An 18,348-nucleotide genomic window follows, 5' to 3' on the forward strand; every position below is an offset into this window, starting at 1 on the left:
GTTCTCCCAGCCTTACTGTAGAGAACAAAGCTGTTGTAAACTGCCAATTGAATCAGATAAAAAGACACTTTCTTATACCAGCGTCTTGTTTTCCGGGTAACTAAATAGGGCGCTAACCTCTGGTCATTGAAGTCCACCCCTCCCATGTTGACATTATATTCGTGGACGACAAGGGGCTTTTCAATGACCGCAGTTGCCCGTTGAATTTGGACTGTCGTGTCTGTGTGAATGGTGGACAGAAAGTAAACGTCCCTCTTGTCCCTCCATTTCACCGCGAGCAGGTCTTCAGTACGCAAGGCGACCCTCTGCCCCCGTAAAAGTCTGGTGGTAACGAGCCGTTGGGGGAAGCCCTGGCGACTAGGCCGCGCAGTGCCACAGCATCGGATTCCTTCTAACTTTAAGTGCTGAAAGAGGGCCACACTTGTGTAATAATTGTCCACAAAAAGATGGTACCCCTTCTGGAACAAGGGTGACACCAAGTCCCACACAACCTTTCCACTGCTCCCCAGGTAGTCAGGGCATCCGACCGGCTCCAATTTTGAGTCTTTTCCCTCATAGACCCTAAAACGACATGTATAGCCTGTGGCCCTTTCACAGAGCTTATACAGTTTCACCCCATACCGGGCGCGCTTGCTTGGGATGTACTGTTTGATGCCAAGGCGCCCGGTAAAGCGTAAGAGGGACTCGTCTACGCAGATGTTCTGTTCAGGGATATAAGCATCTGCAAATGTTGAGGACAGGTGGTCTATGAGGGGCCGAATTTTGTGGAGCCGGTCATAAGCAGGGTGGCCCTTTTCATGACAGGTTTTGTCGTCGTTGAAGTGCAGGAAGCGCAGGATGGACTCAAATCGTGTCCTGGACATGGCAGCAGGGTACAAGGGAACATGATTTACTGGGTTCGTAGACCAATACGACCGCAGTACATTCTGTTTCATTAGTCCCAAGTGAAGGATAAGGGCCAAAAAGATTTTAATGTCGGAAACTTGGACTGGTTTCCACCCGAAAGGCTGGGCATACATGCTCTCCGGGTGCTCGGTGATGAATTGTGTGGCTTTACGGTTGGTCTCAACCACAATTAAGTCCAAGAGAACCTGGGTGATGAACAGCTGCAAAAAGTCTAGGGCCGTTCCTAGATGAGCTGTCGCCACCTGGACTCCAGACTGGGCGGTGAAAGGGGGCACTACGGGTGCGGCGGAATCAGGGGATTGCCAATCTGGTTGTGCCAGCACCTCTGGGAGTCTATGGGTACTACGGGCCCGTCTTCTTGTTGGTGGCTGCGACGGGGGTACTACTGCACTTGCCACCGTACCAGTTTCAACTTCCATGCTGACGCTCACCACTTCGTCAGGGTCTACGGAAGCACTGGCACTAAGTCCAGGAGATGCTGCGCTGCTGGTGCCTGCCTCACCAAGAAAACTATCAACAGCGCTAGCACCACCCTGCTGCCCTTGAGGCGGATCCTGCGCCACCTGCGGTCTAACGACTTGGGGTCTGGTACGCCTGGCTCTAGCCGGGACCATAGCCTCGTCATCAGTATCGGTCAGGGAACCACTGCTTTCTACAGGTTCAAAATCGGACCCGGAAGATTCGACGGATGATTCTTCCCAAAAGAACTCATCCGACTGGTCCATGTACCTGTATACCTCGTCATCGGAAAGCCCCCTTCTTGCCATTTTGGATTGCTAAATTTATGGGGTTTTCCTCCGAGACTACCCAGAAAAAAAGAGCACCTACCTAGCAAAAAGGGAGTATTTGAGAGGTATTGGGGTTGGTGGGAAGTGGGGTCTCAGAGGCAATCAAACAATCACGGGACAATCAAATCCAATTACAGCACAATCGACTCCAATCACAGCACAAGCAGATCTGATGCACTCGGAAGGTGATGGGGGGAGGGTGGGATTGGGTGTGGCGGGAAGTGGGGTCTCAGGCAATCAAACAATCACGGGGCAATCGAAGCCGATCACGGGACAATCAAATACAATTACAGCACAATTGACTCCAATCACAGCCCAATCAAATCTGATGCACTCGGAAGGTGATGGGGGAGGGTGGGATTGGGTGTGGCGGGAAGTGGGGTCTCAGGCAATCAAACAATCACGGGGCAATCGAAGTCGATCACGGGACAATCAAATACAATTACAGCACAATCGACTCCAATCACAGCACAAGCAAATCTGATGCACTCGGAAGGTGGTGGTTGGAGGTGGTGGTGGGGGGGGGGGGTGGGGTGGGGTTGGGTGTAGTGGGGGGGAGGGTGGGGTTGGGTGTGGCGGGAAGTGGGGTCTCAGGCAATCAAACAATCACGGGGCAATCGCAGCCGATCACGGGACAATCAAATACAATTACACCACAATTGAATACAAGCGCAGCACAATCGAATACAAGCGCAGCACAGTCAAATACAATGCACTTGGACGGTGATTAGGGGGGGGGTCTGAGGGCGATTTGAGGGGATGGGGGGTTGATCAGGAGCCTGCACGGGGCAGACTGAGTCCTGATCTGATGAGAGGCAGACACAGGGGGTTACTGATCAAAGATCAGTTAGTGATTGCTGGGGAGGACAGATGTAAACAAACAGCAGGGGATGTAATCAGAAGGGGGGTACGAGGGCAATCGAGGGCCTGGGCAGGTGATCGGTTACCCCCGCGGGGCAGTTAGGGTCTGCTCTGATGGGTGGGGGTGCTGAGGGCTGATGGACAGGTGATAGACAGGTGATCAGAGGGGGATCAGAGGGGGATCAGAGGGTAATGTAGCTGTATACAAATGTATACAGTATACAGGGGGGTAGTCTGGGATGGGGTGTGGGGGTGATCTAAAGGTAGGGAGGGGGGATCAGGGGTGACTAGGAGGCAGTTAGGGACCTAAACTAAGGGGCAGCGTCGCTAGTTAGTGGCAGGTGGGGGGGTGGGGGTTTTGCAGGGGTGCAAGGGTGCTGGGCAGGGGTCTGCTGGGGTGATCAGGGGGGGTATGAGGCCTGGGGTGGGTGATCAGGGAGGCTGTGGGCAAAATCAAGCTGCGTGCAGTGAGACTTACAAGTGCTTCCTCCTCGCTGGTGGTCTCTGGAACAATGAGACCACGAGGCGAGGAGGAAGCACGTATAAGGCACTTTGTTTACCTAACAAAGTGCCTTATACTCAGGGATTGGCTGATCCTGCGGATTCCTCCGCTCGCCGGCTCTGCTAAGTGGCCGGCGAGCGGAGACAAAATGCCCGTGCTTCGATCCCGGGCGGAGGATCGCGTCACGGATGACGCGATCGCTCCGCCCATGCCCTTAAATGGACTGCCGCCTCTGTGGGTGAGGCCGTCCTGCAGGGCTCCACTTCCCCGCCGCCCCTGTGTAGTGGGCGGTCGGGAAGTGGTTAACTTATTATGATCATCTTATAATTACCCCCCCTCCTCTCCACCCCCATAATAGTGTATAACTTTAAGGGTTGACCTACTCATAACTTCTTTGTGTTTTTATTGTGAAGCCCTCTTTCCCCTCTCTTTTATAAATAACGCACTACCCTTAGTAATAATACTTAACCCTAGCACATCCCTAGTTTTCTATCGTGATACACACATACAATACTTACATTTCCCCCCCCCATCCCCTCCCTCTTATCGCTGTCCGCCTGCGTGGCGCGGGCACTATGCCCCTGCCCCCCAGGCGGACCACGTCTCAGCTCTCCCCCCCTTTCGGTAGGACACCCTAATTCACTACTTTGCTCTTAAGCCCTTTCTTTCCTCTTTTTTTTTCTTTTTTCCTCCCCCTAAACATATATTTGCCCACCTCCCTTTCCCCATTCATCCTGGATGCCACGGATAACATATTATGAACAGTTTCTTTATCTTATATATTCCTCATCCAGAGGGCAACTTATTCTGGATGAGCTCTGTAAGTTCCCATCAGCGGAGAGCTATTCTCATTACAGTCTATTAACATCAGGCCACAGGCACCAGAGGAGCATCCATCATTCCATCTACCCCCTATTAATGGGGCTTTGGATAAGGCATTTAAACGTCATGTTTTAATTTCGGCGGTCTTGCCGCGTCTTACCCATATAATAGTCTCAGGGTCCCATTCTGGCACTCCTACAGGATTGATGTTTAAGGCCCTGAAGAGATCCGGCAGCTCCTCTGGGGCCCTTAGTGCAAACACCAGGGCTCCCTTTTTGATAATCATCGAGAAGGGGTGACCCCATCTATATGAAGCCCCCTCTTTCTGCAGGGCCTGTGCCAGCGGTTTTAAAGCTCTCCTCTGTTGCAAGGTTGAGGCAGCTAAATCCTGAAAAAGCTGTATCTGTCTCCCTTCAAAGGTGATCTCTGGGTGCTTCCATGCTGCGGACATTATAGCCTCCTTCTCTGCATAGTAGTGCAGATGACAGATCACATCTCTATCTTTTTCTCCTCCTTTTGGCGTTGGTTTTAGGGCTCGATGTATTCTATCCATCATTATAGGTTGCTCTTCTGGACACTTAAGTATTCTGTTAAAGATCCCTTGTACCGTATCCCGCAGTTTCTCCGTGTTCACCGACTCCTGGAGGCCACGGATCCTGATGTTCGATCGTCTGGCACGATTTTGTGTATCTTCCATTTGTGCGCACAGAGTTCTGGTCAGAGACCCCTGTTTACTTGTGGTTTGTTGTAGTTCCAGGAGGGTAGATTTAATTTTTGTTAATTCGTGCTCTAACGTCTCAGTTCTAGCAACTGCTGCTGCTAGATCCTCCTTCAATGCTGTAATCTCCTTGTGGCAGATAAGATCTTCTCTGTCTGCTCGCTTAAATCTTGTTTTGTAGGTAGCGTTTTTAAGAATTGCCAAACTTCCTCCAGGTTGGCGGTCTTGTTTCCCCCCTGCTTCTGAGGGGTCCCACCGGCTACAGAACTGTGTGCTTTCTCTATGGCCCTCTCCCGTGGGCTTCCAGCTGGCATAGGTGTAAAAAAACTCTGCCGCCCCTCTCTGCGGAGTCCTGGGCACCCCAGTTGCCGTGCCCGAGGATTGGGTTTTCCAGTTCCTTTTTTCTTTGTGCCTCCTGCCATTTTCTGTCGTTATCCCCCCACTTTTTACTCACCGGGGGGGGGGGATACTTAAAGGAGACCCCTTAAAGTTCCGTGAAGTCTCCTTGGATCCACACAGCAGCTCCGGTCACCGCACTAGGCTCTGCTGCTTGTGATGTGTTTTCCCCAGCAGGATTGCTACTTGTGTCTTCTGCTGTCCCTGCCGTTACTTCACACCAGTGAGAAAAGGGAGCCATGAGGGGAACTGTAGAGGTCCTGTCCACCTCGCTCTCTCCTATCTCAGCCTCTCCAGTTTCTCCAGCTTTCCTGCCGCTATGGGGGATGCACATGAGGCGGTAACGGGTCTCCTATCCCCGTGGAGCCTGAGATTACTCCCTTTGGCTAAACGCCATGCTACATGCACGGGCTCTCCTCTCAGTACGGGGGCGCGTCTCACAGCCCTACGTCATCACGCACCGCTCCTCCTCCTTCAACCTTTTTGAAATCTTACAATTCCCTAAGCAAGCTCAGTTTTCGCTTGGATATATCACAATGGTACATGCTAGGCTGGCTTCAACATGTAGCATTGTAGTGTGTTGTGTTGGCGGTACAATGGTTAGGATAGCAGCCTACTAGAGCGGTAGGCCGGGGTTCAATTCCTGGGCCTGGCCAAAGTATGTGAGTTGGCTTTTGAAATCCTACAATTCCCTAAGCAAGCTCATTTTTCTGTTGGATATATCACAATGGCACATGCTAGGCTGGCTTCAGCATGTAGCATTGTAGTGTGTTGTGTTGGTGGTATAATGGTTAGGAGAGCAGCCTACCGAGCACTAGACCTGGGTTCGATTCCCGGCCAATGTATGTGCGCGGGCTTTTGAAATCTTACAATTCCCTAAGCAAGCTCAGTTTTCGCTTGGATATATCACAATGGTACATGCTAGGCTGGCTTCAGCATATAGCATTGTAGTGTGTTGTGTTGGTGGTATAATGGTTAGGATAGCAGCCTACAGAGTGGTAGGCCTGGGTTCAATTCCTGGGCCTGGCCAATGTATGAGTTGGCTTTTGACATCCTACAAATCCCTAAGCAAGCTCATTTTTATCTTGGATATATCATTATGGTACATGCAAGGCTGGCTTCAGCATGTAGTGTTGGTATAGTGGTGAAGAGAGCTACCTACCAAGCACTAGATCTGGGTTCAATTCCTGGCCAAGGTATGTAAAGGAAGACGAGACCCACCTCCCTTCGGGAGTGAGGTAGGAGGTCTATCGAGTAGAAATTCTTCTTATTAGGCAGAAATCAGTTCGGTGGGGGAAAAAATTTGAATTCAGTAAAATTATACGGAATTTCGTATTTTTCCGCGGAATTCCGCCTTAGTGCTATAGCAATTCCGTTCCATCGCATCGGAACCGGAATCACCAAATTCCGCCCGGAATCACAGAATTTATAATTACACGTAATCCAGCGACCATCCCTAATCACGGCCGAGTTTTCCCCTGACCCGGATTCAAATCCACCCGAATCAAATTCGAGTCCATTCGAACCGGCCGAATCCGAATTTGACCAAAATTTTACCAAGACCCGAATTCGAATGTACTCGATTTGAATTTGGGTACATTCGATCATCCCTGGCTATGGGTAAATCTGGCCCTGCTGCCCACGAATAGCATTAATCCACTCAGTTCAGTGGCAGTTTGGCAAACAAGCCACATTGTTTGGCCTCCACCAGGACCCAAATCCAAACACCACTGATATAGGCAAAAAACATTGGCAGTGCACTCAGCTCTCTGTATAGCTACTGTGACAGCAAATGACACTGAAATCCAAAGGGGGTATGGCACATCTTCAGGGAAAATGAGTTTTTTGAAAAAAATGGTAATGTACAGTATGTAAAGCAATGGAATAGAACCATTTTATAATAGTTGCATTAGTCTGCGCCCCTAAATCCTGTCATTTTAACATTGTTAGTGGGCAAAAAGGTTGTGTTTTTGGCAATGGTAAAAAACTTAGCAAATTGAGTAGCAGTTGATTCACAAAAGCTCTGCTGTGTGCTGCTGATAGCGCATGGACACATTATCTTTAATTCAGTGTAGTCATGGGCGTCCGCAGAACATTTTCCGGGGGGGGGCAAAAAGGGGAGGAGTAAGAAGTAGCGTTCGGGGTATGCTGGGGCTACGTCATGCGGCGCGCATAGCGCGCTGCGCCGAAAAATGTGTGTGGTGATGGACCAGAATGTGGGTGTGGTCGTGGGTGGAGACAAGTTTACATGAACGTAGCAATGGTGGGGCATTAGATTAGGACAGTGGTGGTGAACCTTTTGGAGGTCGAGTGCCAAACTACAACCCAAAAGTCACTTATCTATCTCAAAGTGCCAACAGCAATTTAAACTAAATACAAACGTTTTAACTCATACATGAACATTATGGAAAATACAAGTTGAAAATAAACTGTAAAGATAAACAATTTCATCCATCCTACTCCTGAAAAATGTATTCATTTTTTAGAACCTCCCAGTTTCATTTTCTGTTTTAAAAAGCTAAAAAAAAAAGTAGGTTTAATGCTATTGTCTCATATGATGATGATTCAGCTTTTTCCATAGTCTCGCAGTTAGCAAGCATGTGACCCCCAACAAAACAAATTCAGCAGTCATAAGGCCCCCCCATCAAGACAAATTCAGCAATCATGAGGCCTCCACAAGACACAAACGGCAATCATGAGGCCCCCAACAAGACAAATTCAGCAATCTTGAGGCCCCCAACAAATCATGAGGCCCTGAACAAGACAAATTCAGCAGTCATGAGGCACATAAATAGACAGCATTACACATAAATAGGCAGAATGCCCCCTTAATATGGTAGACACCTCTCACCTGGCTTCTGAATTCTCCTCTGCTGGCTGCTGTGCCTGGCTGGCATGGCAATACTGTTTTTGGCTGGATTGGGGATGATGTGTGGGCCGAAAGGCCTGGCAGTGATGCTGTGGCCTGGCTGGCGGTAATGCTGTGGCCCGGCTGACTGGCGTGATGCTGTGGCCTTTTTGACAGTGATTTTGGGCTGGTTGTCGGCTGGTGATGCTGAGCTGGCTGGCCTAGATAGTTTAGGTAGTGACAGGTGCCCCTTAGTTTAGGTAGCACCAGGAGCCTCCCAGTTTAGGTAGTGACAGGGCCCCCCAGTTTAGGTAGCAACAGGAGCCTCCCAGTTTAGGTAGTGACAGGAGCCTCCCAGTTTAGGTAGTGACAGGAGCCCCCAGTTAAGGTAGTGACAGTGCCCCCCAGTTCAGGAAGCGACAGGAGGCCCAGTTTAGGTAGTGACAGTGTCCCCCAATTAAGGTAGTGACAGGAGCCCCCAGTTAAGGAAGTGACAGTGCACCCCAGTTCAGGTAGTGACAGGAGCCCCCAGTTAAGGTAGTGACAGTGCCCCCCAGTTCAGGTAGCGAAAGGAGCCCCCAGTTTAGGTAGTGACAGTGCCTCACAGTTAAAGTAGTGACAGTGCCATGGCGCACAGAGAGAGTCACTTGCGCACCTACTCATCGCGTAAGTGTCCCGTCCCGCCACTGCCGCCCACATCACTTTATTCTAAAGGGGGGAGCGAGAGAGAGAGAGGGAACCCCAAAGGTGAGGGAAGGGGGGGAGACTTCCCCTCTTCTCCACCGCTGCCACACACTCCCTTTTCTTTCTCCGTTGCCACCCCAGGGTGACACTTCCGGGTTCAGGTGGCTAGGGGTGGGCTGCAGCTGGCAAGGGGGGGGGGGGGGCTGCAATGCCCGGTTTTACCGTATGTGCGGACGCCCATGAGTGTAGTGAATATACAACTTAATCTCATAATGCTAAGTATAAATAGCTGTCCTAGTAACAAAAAGTGTATCTTCATCTCTATATAAGGGTATAAACATGATGTTGGTATTATTTTCCAAAAATTTGCCAGGCCTCAGAGAAGTGGCAGACATAATACATTTCCTAGTCTCAGAAATTTGAAGGGCCCTTCCATGAAAACAGAGCTTTTTCTCTTTGGTTTTATTTATTTATGAGGGGTGTAGAGTAGTGGAGAAAGAGTGATATGCAAGGAGGAAATAGAGGCTATACCAAAAATTGGAGAGGTGGCAGCACCATTAGTTTAGAATTATTATAGACAAGTTGACAAGAAATAGTAGAGCCAGCGGTAACAGCAGCAAAAACAGAACCTGCTTTACACAAGCACTGACCTGATGAGAATGTTGTCAAGCATTGTGGAGGCAATTCATAGACTCCATTTTATTGTGTTCTGGATCAAGAAGATTGCTAGGTGCTTTCCTTGTCCCCTGAGGTGTCCTAAAACACAGAGCTGCAAAAGGTCACTGAAGTAGTCATCTCCACCTTTGAAAACCTCCAGCATTGCTGCTGACTATTTCCATAATTCCATGGCAACCTAAAAATGGAGACTTAGTAAAGGACAACTACCCAGCCTCTGTTGCTATACTGTTTGCCCCAGTCTCCCCCCTGCAGTCTGCTGTACCCCCATAAATGAATCGCTGTGTTGGCGACATGCAGCGTGTCGCCAGCCGGCTGTTTACATCTGAAGTGTCAGCCTCTGCCGCTCCCCCGCCTCCGATATCGCCGCTCCCCACCTGCGTCCCATCCCTCCAATCAGTGGGGAGGGAAGGGACAAAGGCGGGGAGCGGCGCTATGGAGGAGGCGGGGGAGCGGCAGACTGACACTTCAGATGTAAACAGCCGCCTGGCGACATGCTGCATGTTGCCAGCATGGCAATTGATTTATTGGGGCATAGCAGAGCTCAGAGGGGGGCTGGGGGGAAGCAGTATAGCAACAGAGGCTGGGCATTATATGCAGACCCAGCCTCTGTATGCTAATTGGATTCTTAGAACCCACCTCGGGTTCTCTTTAAGGAAAGATTACAACAAGTGGAAGCACCATAAAAGACTGAAGTATACTGCTGTAAAATATTTGCTAGTGGTTGAGTGTCGACATTTTCTCTGCTGATGACATTTTTTTGCTGATTGTTGTACAAAAACCATTTCCATTACTTTAATGCCAAACTGACTGGTGTCTAGTTATTTTTTTTTTCTCATGAAGTATTGCTAAGAGACCAGCTTTGTTCCTGTGCCTTGCTTTTGTTTCATCACTGAGGGCCCTTTTCCACTAGCAACCGCTAGCATTCGCACTAAATGCTAGCGGTTGCGATCCAGCAAAAGTAAAAAATTTTCCCTGAGGGCCCTTTTCCACTAGCAATCACTAGCGTTTGCACTAAACGCTAGCGGTTGCGATCCAGCAAAAGTTAAAAATTTCTGTGGTGATTTCCCGACATTTGCATAGCAAAATCGCGGCAATAATCGATACGTGGCTTGATCGCGATTAAGTAAAAAACGAATTGCGGTAGTGGAAATGACCTACCGCGATTCCTAAGTTGAAAACCAAACCGTAGCGATTTGAAAATCACTAGCAGCAAACGCTGTAGTGGAAAAGGGCCCTGATAGTCTAGACAATTTATTTTTGGCAGACTGTCCATTATATTGTCCGAAACGTCCACCTTAAAGTGGCCATACACTGGTCGATTTGCCATCAGATTCGACCAACAAATAGATCCCTCTCTGATGGAATCTGATTAGAGAGGGATCGTATGGCTACCTTTACTGCAAACAGATTGTGAATCGATTTCAGCATGAAATCGATCCACTATCTGTGGAGCTGCCGCCGCCGCCCCCCCCCCCCCCCCCCCCCCCCACCAGCTATACATTACCTGCTCCAGCCGGCGCGAGTTCCCTGGTCTCTGCTGTCTCTTTTCTGGGCTGGGCTCCTCCAGCTTCACTTTACTTCCTGCCGGGGGAAGTTTAAACAGTAGAGGACGCTATACTGTTTAAACTTCCTGCCGAGACTGGAAGAGGTGAAGCCTGCTGGACTCGGATCCCAGCGCGGAGACGGAGCAGCGGTGACAGTGGGGACGCGCGCCGGCGGAACAGGTAATGTATTGCCGCTGTATTGCGTCGGTCGTCGGGCATTCGAACGCCGCTATCGGCGAACTCCCGACCCGCCGGCGATCGAGTGCAATCTTCCACATGGACAGGAATGATGGGAATCGACGGCAACGATCGATTTTGGCCAGAAATCGATTGCTCGGTCAGCATTTGCGCAACGATTTCACAGCCAATTCGATCACAGTGATCGAATCGGCTGTGTATCGGTGGGAAAATATGTAAGTGTATGGGTCCCTTTAGCAAGAACATAGCTGTAACTGTGACTCCATAGTGACTAAAACTGTCAATTAAGCATGTGGGAAGAACTGATTACCTCCAGGGCAGGTAGCTTTGAAATTAACATTTTAGGGAATATTCCATGCTATTTTACCTAATAACTTTTAAAACCTGTTTTAAAGTTTATGGACTGTAAATATTATTTTAAGAAAGATTAACTGAATCCCACATTCTATGATTAACACTCTTGGCGTTATGATTTTTTTCCAGATATTAGGGTCTAAAATCAGTGTAATTTTTTTGCATGCTTTTAGATCCTAAATCCTGGAAAAAATCATTCTGCTAGGGAGTTCTGCAGCAGCCCAGCACTCACTCACCTAACTGGGATCCAGTGCTGCAGTTTTCCCTCCGTCCTCCAGGTGGCGCTATAATCCTATAGATTGCCCACGATTTTCATGACGACAGACAATGATCTCACCAGTGGGGAAGCAGAGGCTCACAGGAGAGGAAGAAGAATGGCAGCCAGCGACGGGATTTCCCTGGAGTTGAGTTAAAACACCAGCTGTACACATTGCTCTGCAGTAACCTCCCGGCGGCTACCACGATTTTAGCTCGGGGTTATTGCTCCTTGCATATTTTTTTAACCCCGAGCTGAAGTCGTGATTACCGCTAAGGAGGTTAACGGATTTGGGGTTATATTCATGAACTGCCATTAAAATTGATGTGCGCACTCAGTGCACGCAATTCTACCGGTAATTACGCCACTGATGTAACAGACTCGCATTACCTGGATAATGTGTACATTGTCAGTATAATACACGCTATACTAGCACACATTAGCTAAGCAACACAAGTTGTGCTACTTGCAAAAAACACGCTATGTTAGTTGTATAAATACTGGTAAAGCTACTCTGCACTGCTTACACATGGCAATATAATGTCGGTTTGTCGATTTGCAGTGTACATAGTGGCCCATAAGCAATTAACTTTTTCTCCTAAATTTTCTCCTAGGTGATATTTTTACAACTTGAAAATAACATGCCTTTTGAATCAGCAACAAGCAGGGAAATACTCAAACTAGTATTGGTGGTACTTTTTAGTATGCTTGTTGGTACTTTTTCATTTGCAAAGTGCTGAAAAATAACTTTAAATACAAGATGAAAAATGATTTTTGAGGAGAAAACGCAAGAGAAAAAGTTAATTGCATATGGACCAGTTAAATCACAAACTTGTGCAACTGAGAGATGAATTTGATGTTCTCCTGCTGGTCCCCATTAATACAATCTTTTACTCTACCGGTCACTTGTCATTGTCAACTAGTAGTGATGGTAAATGAGACACTAACTTTTCCAACTTGCCTAAAAATCTTTTGAAAATTGTATGCAGCCAAATTCACTTCTTTCCAATTTGGACTAGCCCGATATCAAACTGCTTACATTTTGTATAAAATTTGTAAGCAAGCCAGAAAAAAATAAGCATCTCATTAACCATCTTCATTAACCAGTAAAAACAGATTTTTCTTCAAGCCAATTTGAGGAATTAAAAATAAACGTAGTGAGTAGAGGATGCAGAAAAAAGCAGAAGGAATTAATATGGCCAGTTTGTTACAAAGGAAACCTAAAATGAACATACAAATTACATGTACGCTTGTTTGCTTTTGGGAGGAAAGCCCATCACTTCCTCCAAGCATTTTTAAAGGTTTTAATGAATTTTTATCCTGCTGGCGCCTCTGTTCCACATACAACTACACTGTGTCCACTCCTGGTGGAGGGGAGTGTTACCCCCTATCTTGATTCCTTTCTACAGAGAGCGACTTCTTAGCCCTGAGTGAGGACAGGCCTAATCTCCTCCCCTGCCTTTATAGTGGTTGCCTGAATGGTAACCCATGTTTGTGAGTATAATTTTTCTCACTTTATCATTTTGACCAATAATCTTAACATACTACACCATATTGGGCTCTCGGTTTTCTCTTTTACATACAAATTACATTATATTTCATTTTTCACTTTCCACAAATGCTCCATGTTACAGAGAATTAACTTATAAAATATTTGATGATTACGCAGACAGGTCCTTAGCTAATTAATAAAGCCCGTTTACATTCATAACAGTATGAGGCATAAATTCATCTCAAACGCTTCTTTGACAACTTAACTGAATAATTGATACTGGAGAAATTTCTGATGAAACGCCAGTGTTCCTTATTATGACAATAAGGAACACTGGCGTTTCATCAGAAATTTCTCCAGTACCAATTATTCAGTTAAGTTTTCTTAGAGGATAATATATGTGGTACATTTTCTTAGAGGATAATATATGTGAGGTCACTGCTAATCGATTTGGAAAATGTGGGCACAACATAGACCACAACAGTAAATGGGGCTATAGCATCACTCAGTGGACAATTTGGCTGATGGAGTGTCAAAGGGACCAAAAGAGGCAGAGTTTTCATCAAAGATAGTGGTAGGGGGGTTAGTTAATGGATTAGTAGTGGGAGTAATTGTGGGTAGGTTAGGGTTAGACTTAAATAGCAGTAAGTTAGCAGCTTTAACTTTAAGACAAAAACATGGAGCGCTCCATAGTGCATTACCATAAAAACTTCTTTATTCCGCAATATAAAAGTTATACTTACAAAATGTCTGATAAAAGTTCGCTTATCAGCGGCAAGCCCCTCCGCTTAACTCCCCGGCGGCTAAGACACTCGCACTGTGGCCAGCAGCGCGGTCCGATGGTTTCCGTAGCTCGTCTCTAGGGGGTGGGCGTGGCTCACTCTGGACGTGCTTGTAGCGTCATTACGCGTTTCGGCGCTCTGCGCCTTCGTCAGATGACGCTACAAGCTGGATAACGCCTCTTATCTAACTGTGTGCCTCTGTGGTCATGGCAACACCTAGACGGCGAATGGGAGGCGCGTTGTGGTGGAGGGTGGGAGGGATGATTTGTAGCTAGGCAACCCTCCGCCGGCTTGTGTATTATGGTATCAGAGCCGCTCTGCTGACCTCCGTGCGCGCATTAGTATCTACATAAACAGTTTAAATTACTGGACAACATGCCTATATAACAAAAAAGAAAATGCAACATACATCCTACATATTTCCGCAGTATACATATACATGGTGATACCTGTATGCATCTCTCCGTTTTTATGTCACATCTTCGTGACCATAACAAGCTTAGTTGTCCCATACATTCAGCGAGCAGTTCATGCTCATAAAAATACCATATTTGTCAAAAACTTCAGAAATATTTACATCTCATTTTGGGAAATATATTTCTAGCTAAAACATTATCACATCAGAGAAAATGTTTTCAATGAGAGACAAACCTGAATAAATAACAATAAAATGCGGCTTCATAGATGGTGTAGCATCTCTAGCTCTTATGTGTTACTAAAACCCTATTATCAACGATAATCCCCTTTCTGTTGCTTCATATCCCTTTAATTCCTCTGGGGTTAATAGATCTATGGTCCATTGTGGAATTTCACTAATGGTTTTTTGGGGGTTCTCAGGTGATTGTGGATTTGTGTTTGTGGCACAAATTTGTTTGGGGATGGCCCCTTCCCTTATCCCTCTCTCTTTATCTCTGTATTGGTGAGAATATTTTGAGGGTTTTTTTTTGGCGTGAATGGAGCTCATATGAGCAATCTCTCAAGCTATTGTAACTGTTGTTGTCTTTGCGTGGGAAGGTGATGTGGGTTCTAAATCTCTGCTCCCTATAGGGGGTCACACTTGACCGTGGGTTGGATCTAGCCACTTTCAGGGTGCTGTCTGTTTTTATATCTGAATTCCCTTTTCTGGCTGGGCAGGTGGATTCCCCCCTTTTGGGGTTTTTTGTTATTTTTGGAGGGTGTAAAGTTTCGCGTTTCGTATACTCTATTTTTCCCTTTTCTCCATGGGATGTTACTCCTTTGGAATGACCGACTGGTTACCTTGGACCCACGCGGTTCCATAGATTTGGATGCGTCTGTGGTACCAGACGAACATGAAATTTTATTGTGCTTTTTATTATTATATTATTTTTTATTTTTATTTTTATACCTGTACGCATACAGCGTTCAAGATTGTTCTTTGTATGCCTCCACTATAATAGGGTTTTAGTAACACATAAGAGCTAGAGATGCTACACCATCTATGAAGCCGCATTTTATTGTTATTTATTCAGGTTTGTCTCTCATTGAAAACATTTTCTCTGATGTGATAATGTTTTAGCTAGAAATATATTTCCCAAAATGAGATGTAAATATTTCTGAAGTTTTTGACAAATATGGTATTTTTATGAGCATGAACTGCTCGCTGAATGTATGGGACAACTAAGCTTGTTATGGTCACGAAGATGTGACATAAAAACGGAGAGATGCATACAGGTATCACCATGTATATGTATACTGCGGAAATATGTAGGATGTATGTTGCATTTTCTTTTTTGTTATATAGGCATGTTGTCCAGTAATTTAAACTGTTTATGTAGATACTAATGCGCGCACGGAGGTCAGCAGAGCGGCTCTGATACCATAATACACAAGCCGGCGGAGGGTTGCCTAGCTACAAATCATCCCTCCCACCCTCCACCACAACGCGCCTCCCATTCGCCGTCTAGGTGTTGCCATGACCACAGAGGCACACAGTTAGATAAGAGGCGTTATCCAGCTTGTAGCGTCATCTGACGAAGGCGCAGAGCGCCGAAACGCGTAATGACTCTACAAGCACGTCCAGAGTGAGCCACGCCCACCCCCTAGAGACGAGCTACGGAAACCATCGGACCGCGCTGCTGGCCACAGTGCGAGTGTCTTAGCCGCCGGGGAGTTAAGCGGAGGGGCTTGCCGCTGATAAGCGAACTTTTATCAGACATTTTGTAAGTATAACTTTTATATTGCGGAATAAAGAAGTTTTTATGGTAATGCACTATGGAGCGCTCCATGTTTTTGTCTTAAAGTTACACACACCCCTGAGAGTGGAGCAGAGCCGTGCATTGGAACATAAAGACAGCCAGGATTTGTGGAACTGGTTGGAGACCAGGATTCGAGCGCAGGGTTTTTTTGTAGTTAGCAGCTTTAGGCTTAGATAGCAGTAAGAGTTTTAAACCTTAGAAGGTAATAGGTTAGCATTAGGACTAAGTAAGAGGGTTAGTGTTAGGCTTATGTAGCGGTAGGTTAGTGCTAGGAGTAGATAGAGGGAGTGCTATTTAAAGTGATATTGCCATCACCTGGCACCCAACTTTCCATGGTGCCCTTTTTTAGTGGAAGCCTTCTAATACCTTTTTCTGCGTGTATCAAAGATGATACTCTTATTCATTGGTAATCCAATGACAATTCAGAGAATAATCTGTTAATGTAAACTAATAGAAGTAAAGTGTGCCTTTGTACCATGCATTTAAAGCTGATTTGTTTTACATCCTTTTTTTTACTGTACACATACACATTTCTTATTTGTTTTATATTGTTGTGTTTCAGATTAAATATGACTTTTTGTATGAAAAACAGTATGTTTGCTGCTTGGAAAAATGGAATCAACACATCCATCAAAAAATCTACACAACCTTTATTCTAGTCATCCTGTTTCTCCTCCCACTGACAATGATGCTTATGCTGTACAGTAAAATTGGTTATGAACTCTGGATTAAGAAACAAGTTGGAGATGCATCAGTGCTTCAAACTATCCATGGCAATGAGATGTCAAAAATTTCCAGGTTGGTTTATTTACATAAGTTTTACTTTACAAATCTCTGTGATCATTAATTGTAAAAAATGTAATACGACTTTACAAATTATCATTCACATTTCGTTGTTTTTTTGTAAACACAAATAACATTCATATATCCAAATTATTAAAGTGATTGATGAATTTTGTGCCAAACACTCATGGAGTGTATTTAATCCTTTAGTTCCAAGGAAACTCTCAGATCTTAACTTCAAAGAACACCTGAAGTAAGAGAAATATGGAGGCTGCCATATTTATTTCATTTTAAACAATTCCAGTTTCCTGGCATCCTGCCTATTTTTCAAGCATCAGCAGTGTCTGAATCACACACCTGAAACAAGCGTGCAGCAAATCCAGTCAAACGTCAGTAAATCATCTGATCTGGGTGCTTGTTCAGGGTCTATGGCTAAAGGTTTTAGAGGCAGAGGATCAGCAGGAATGCCAGGGAAATTGCATTTTTTAAAGGAATTAAATACAGCCGCATCCTTATCCTCTCATTTTAGGTGTCCTTTAAAAAGTTCCTAAACAAACAGAGAACATTTTACCATTGGTGAATTCAATACAGAAACTATATAACATATTATGTTTCCTAAATTGATGCATATGTGTTTACCCCTCTTAATAAAAAGATTGAGACTAGATAAATATGCTTCTACTGCTTACAGGCCTTGGAGGTGGCAGCTCCAAGGTTTTGGCTGCGCTCACATATGGTGTTAGATGCTGGTTCTGGGGCCCCGGGCAGTGAGAGTTCCCGGGGCCCCAGGCTGGCTCATGCACCATTGTTTTTAATTATAGATAAATATGCTTGTCTGGTCTCCATTGAGGTGACGTGAGAAGTGGTCCAGGATCTACATAGCTGTTCTCATCCTTCATACATTTGATAACATCACTATTTATCCTACTCCTTTCCACTGGCATCTTTTCAGAGGTTTTTTTTTTTTTTTTTTTTTTTTGCAGAGTTCCATAACATAAATAGTAAACATCACTAAGGGGTCTGTATGGAGACCTTTCTGTTCTGTAGCAGATTCTAGGGCAGAATACACCCCCCCCCCCCTCCCAAAGACTAGAATACATTCCATGCAGTTTTTGCATTTACTATTAGAATACAGGCAGAGCAGAGTCAGCTGGTTCCACTTACCATACTCAATCAGCACTTTGCAAAAAAGACAATGACCTGAATTAAGGTGCGGCATACAAATCCAAACATTTAGTTCCAAGTTGTGCCATTTTCTTAATTCAAGGATTTTTTGAAGGTGTTCTGGTTCTTAATGTAAAACCTTTTGTTGACAGGTGAGGGCGGGGACTACAATGGTGCATACATTAATGTACATGGCTGATGGGAGATATCTTAGGGCCCCTTTAATATTGAAGGTTCCAGGTTCTTCCATAAGTCCTCCACATTTTACTATTAACCACTTAAGGACCATGGGTTTACACCCCCCTAGTGACCAAAAAATAGGCCACTGCAGCTTTAAGGGCTTGCTGCAGGGCCAT

The 18,348-nt window shown here is 45.9% G+C and overlaps 1 protein-coding gene across 1 annotated transcript in view; it reads left to right on the top strand.

The window, feature by feature from the left end:
- Positions 1 to 18,348, top strand: part of QRFPR (pyroglutamylated RFamide peptide receptor) — a 159,160-nt gene that overhangs the window by 131,961 nt on the left and 8,851 nt on the right. Inside the window, exon 4 of the mRNA XM_068270268.1 lies at positions 16,608 to 16,843. Within this exon, the coding sequence (XP_068126369.1) occupies positions 16,608 to 16,843 (236 nt within the window). The remainder of the gene's footprint in view (positions 1 to 16,607; positions 16,844 to 18,348) is intronic.

The sequence above is a fragment of the Hyperolius riggenbachi genome, chromosome 1, assembly GCF_040937935.1.
Source record: "Hyperolius riggenbachi isolate aHypRig1 chromosome 1, aHypRig1.pri, whole genome shotgun sequence".
In the NCBI taxonomy this organism is placed as follows: Eukaryota; Metazoa; Chordata; class Amphibia; order Anura; family Hyperoliidae; genus Hyperolius; species Hyperolius riggenbachi.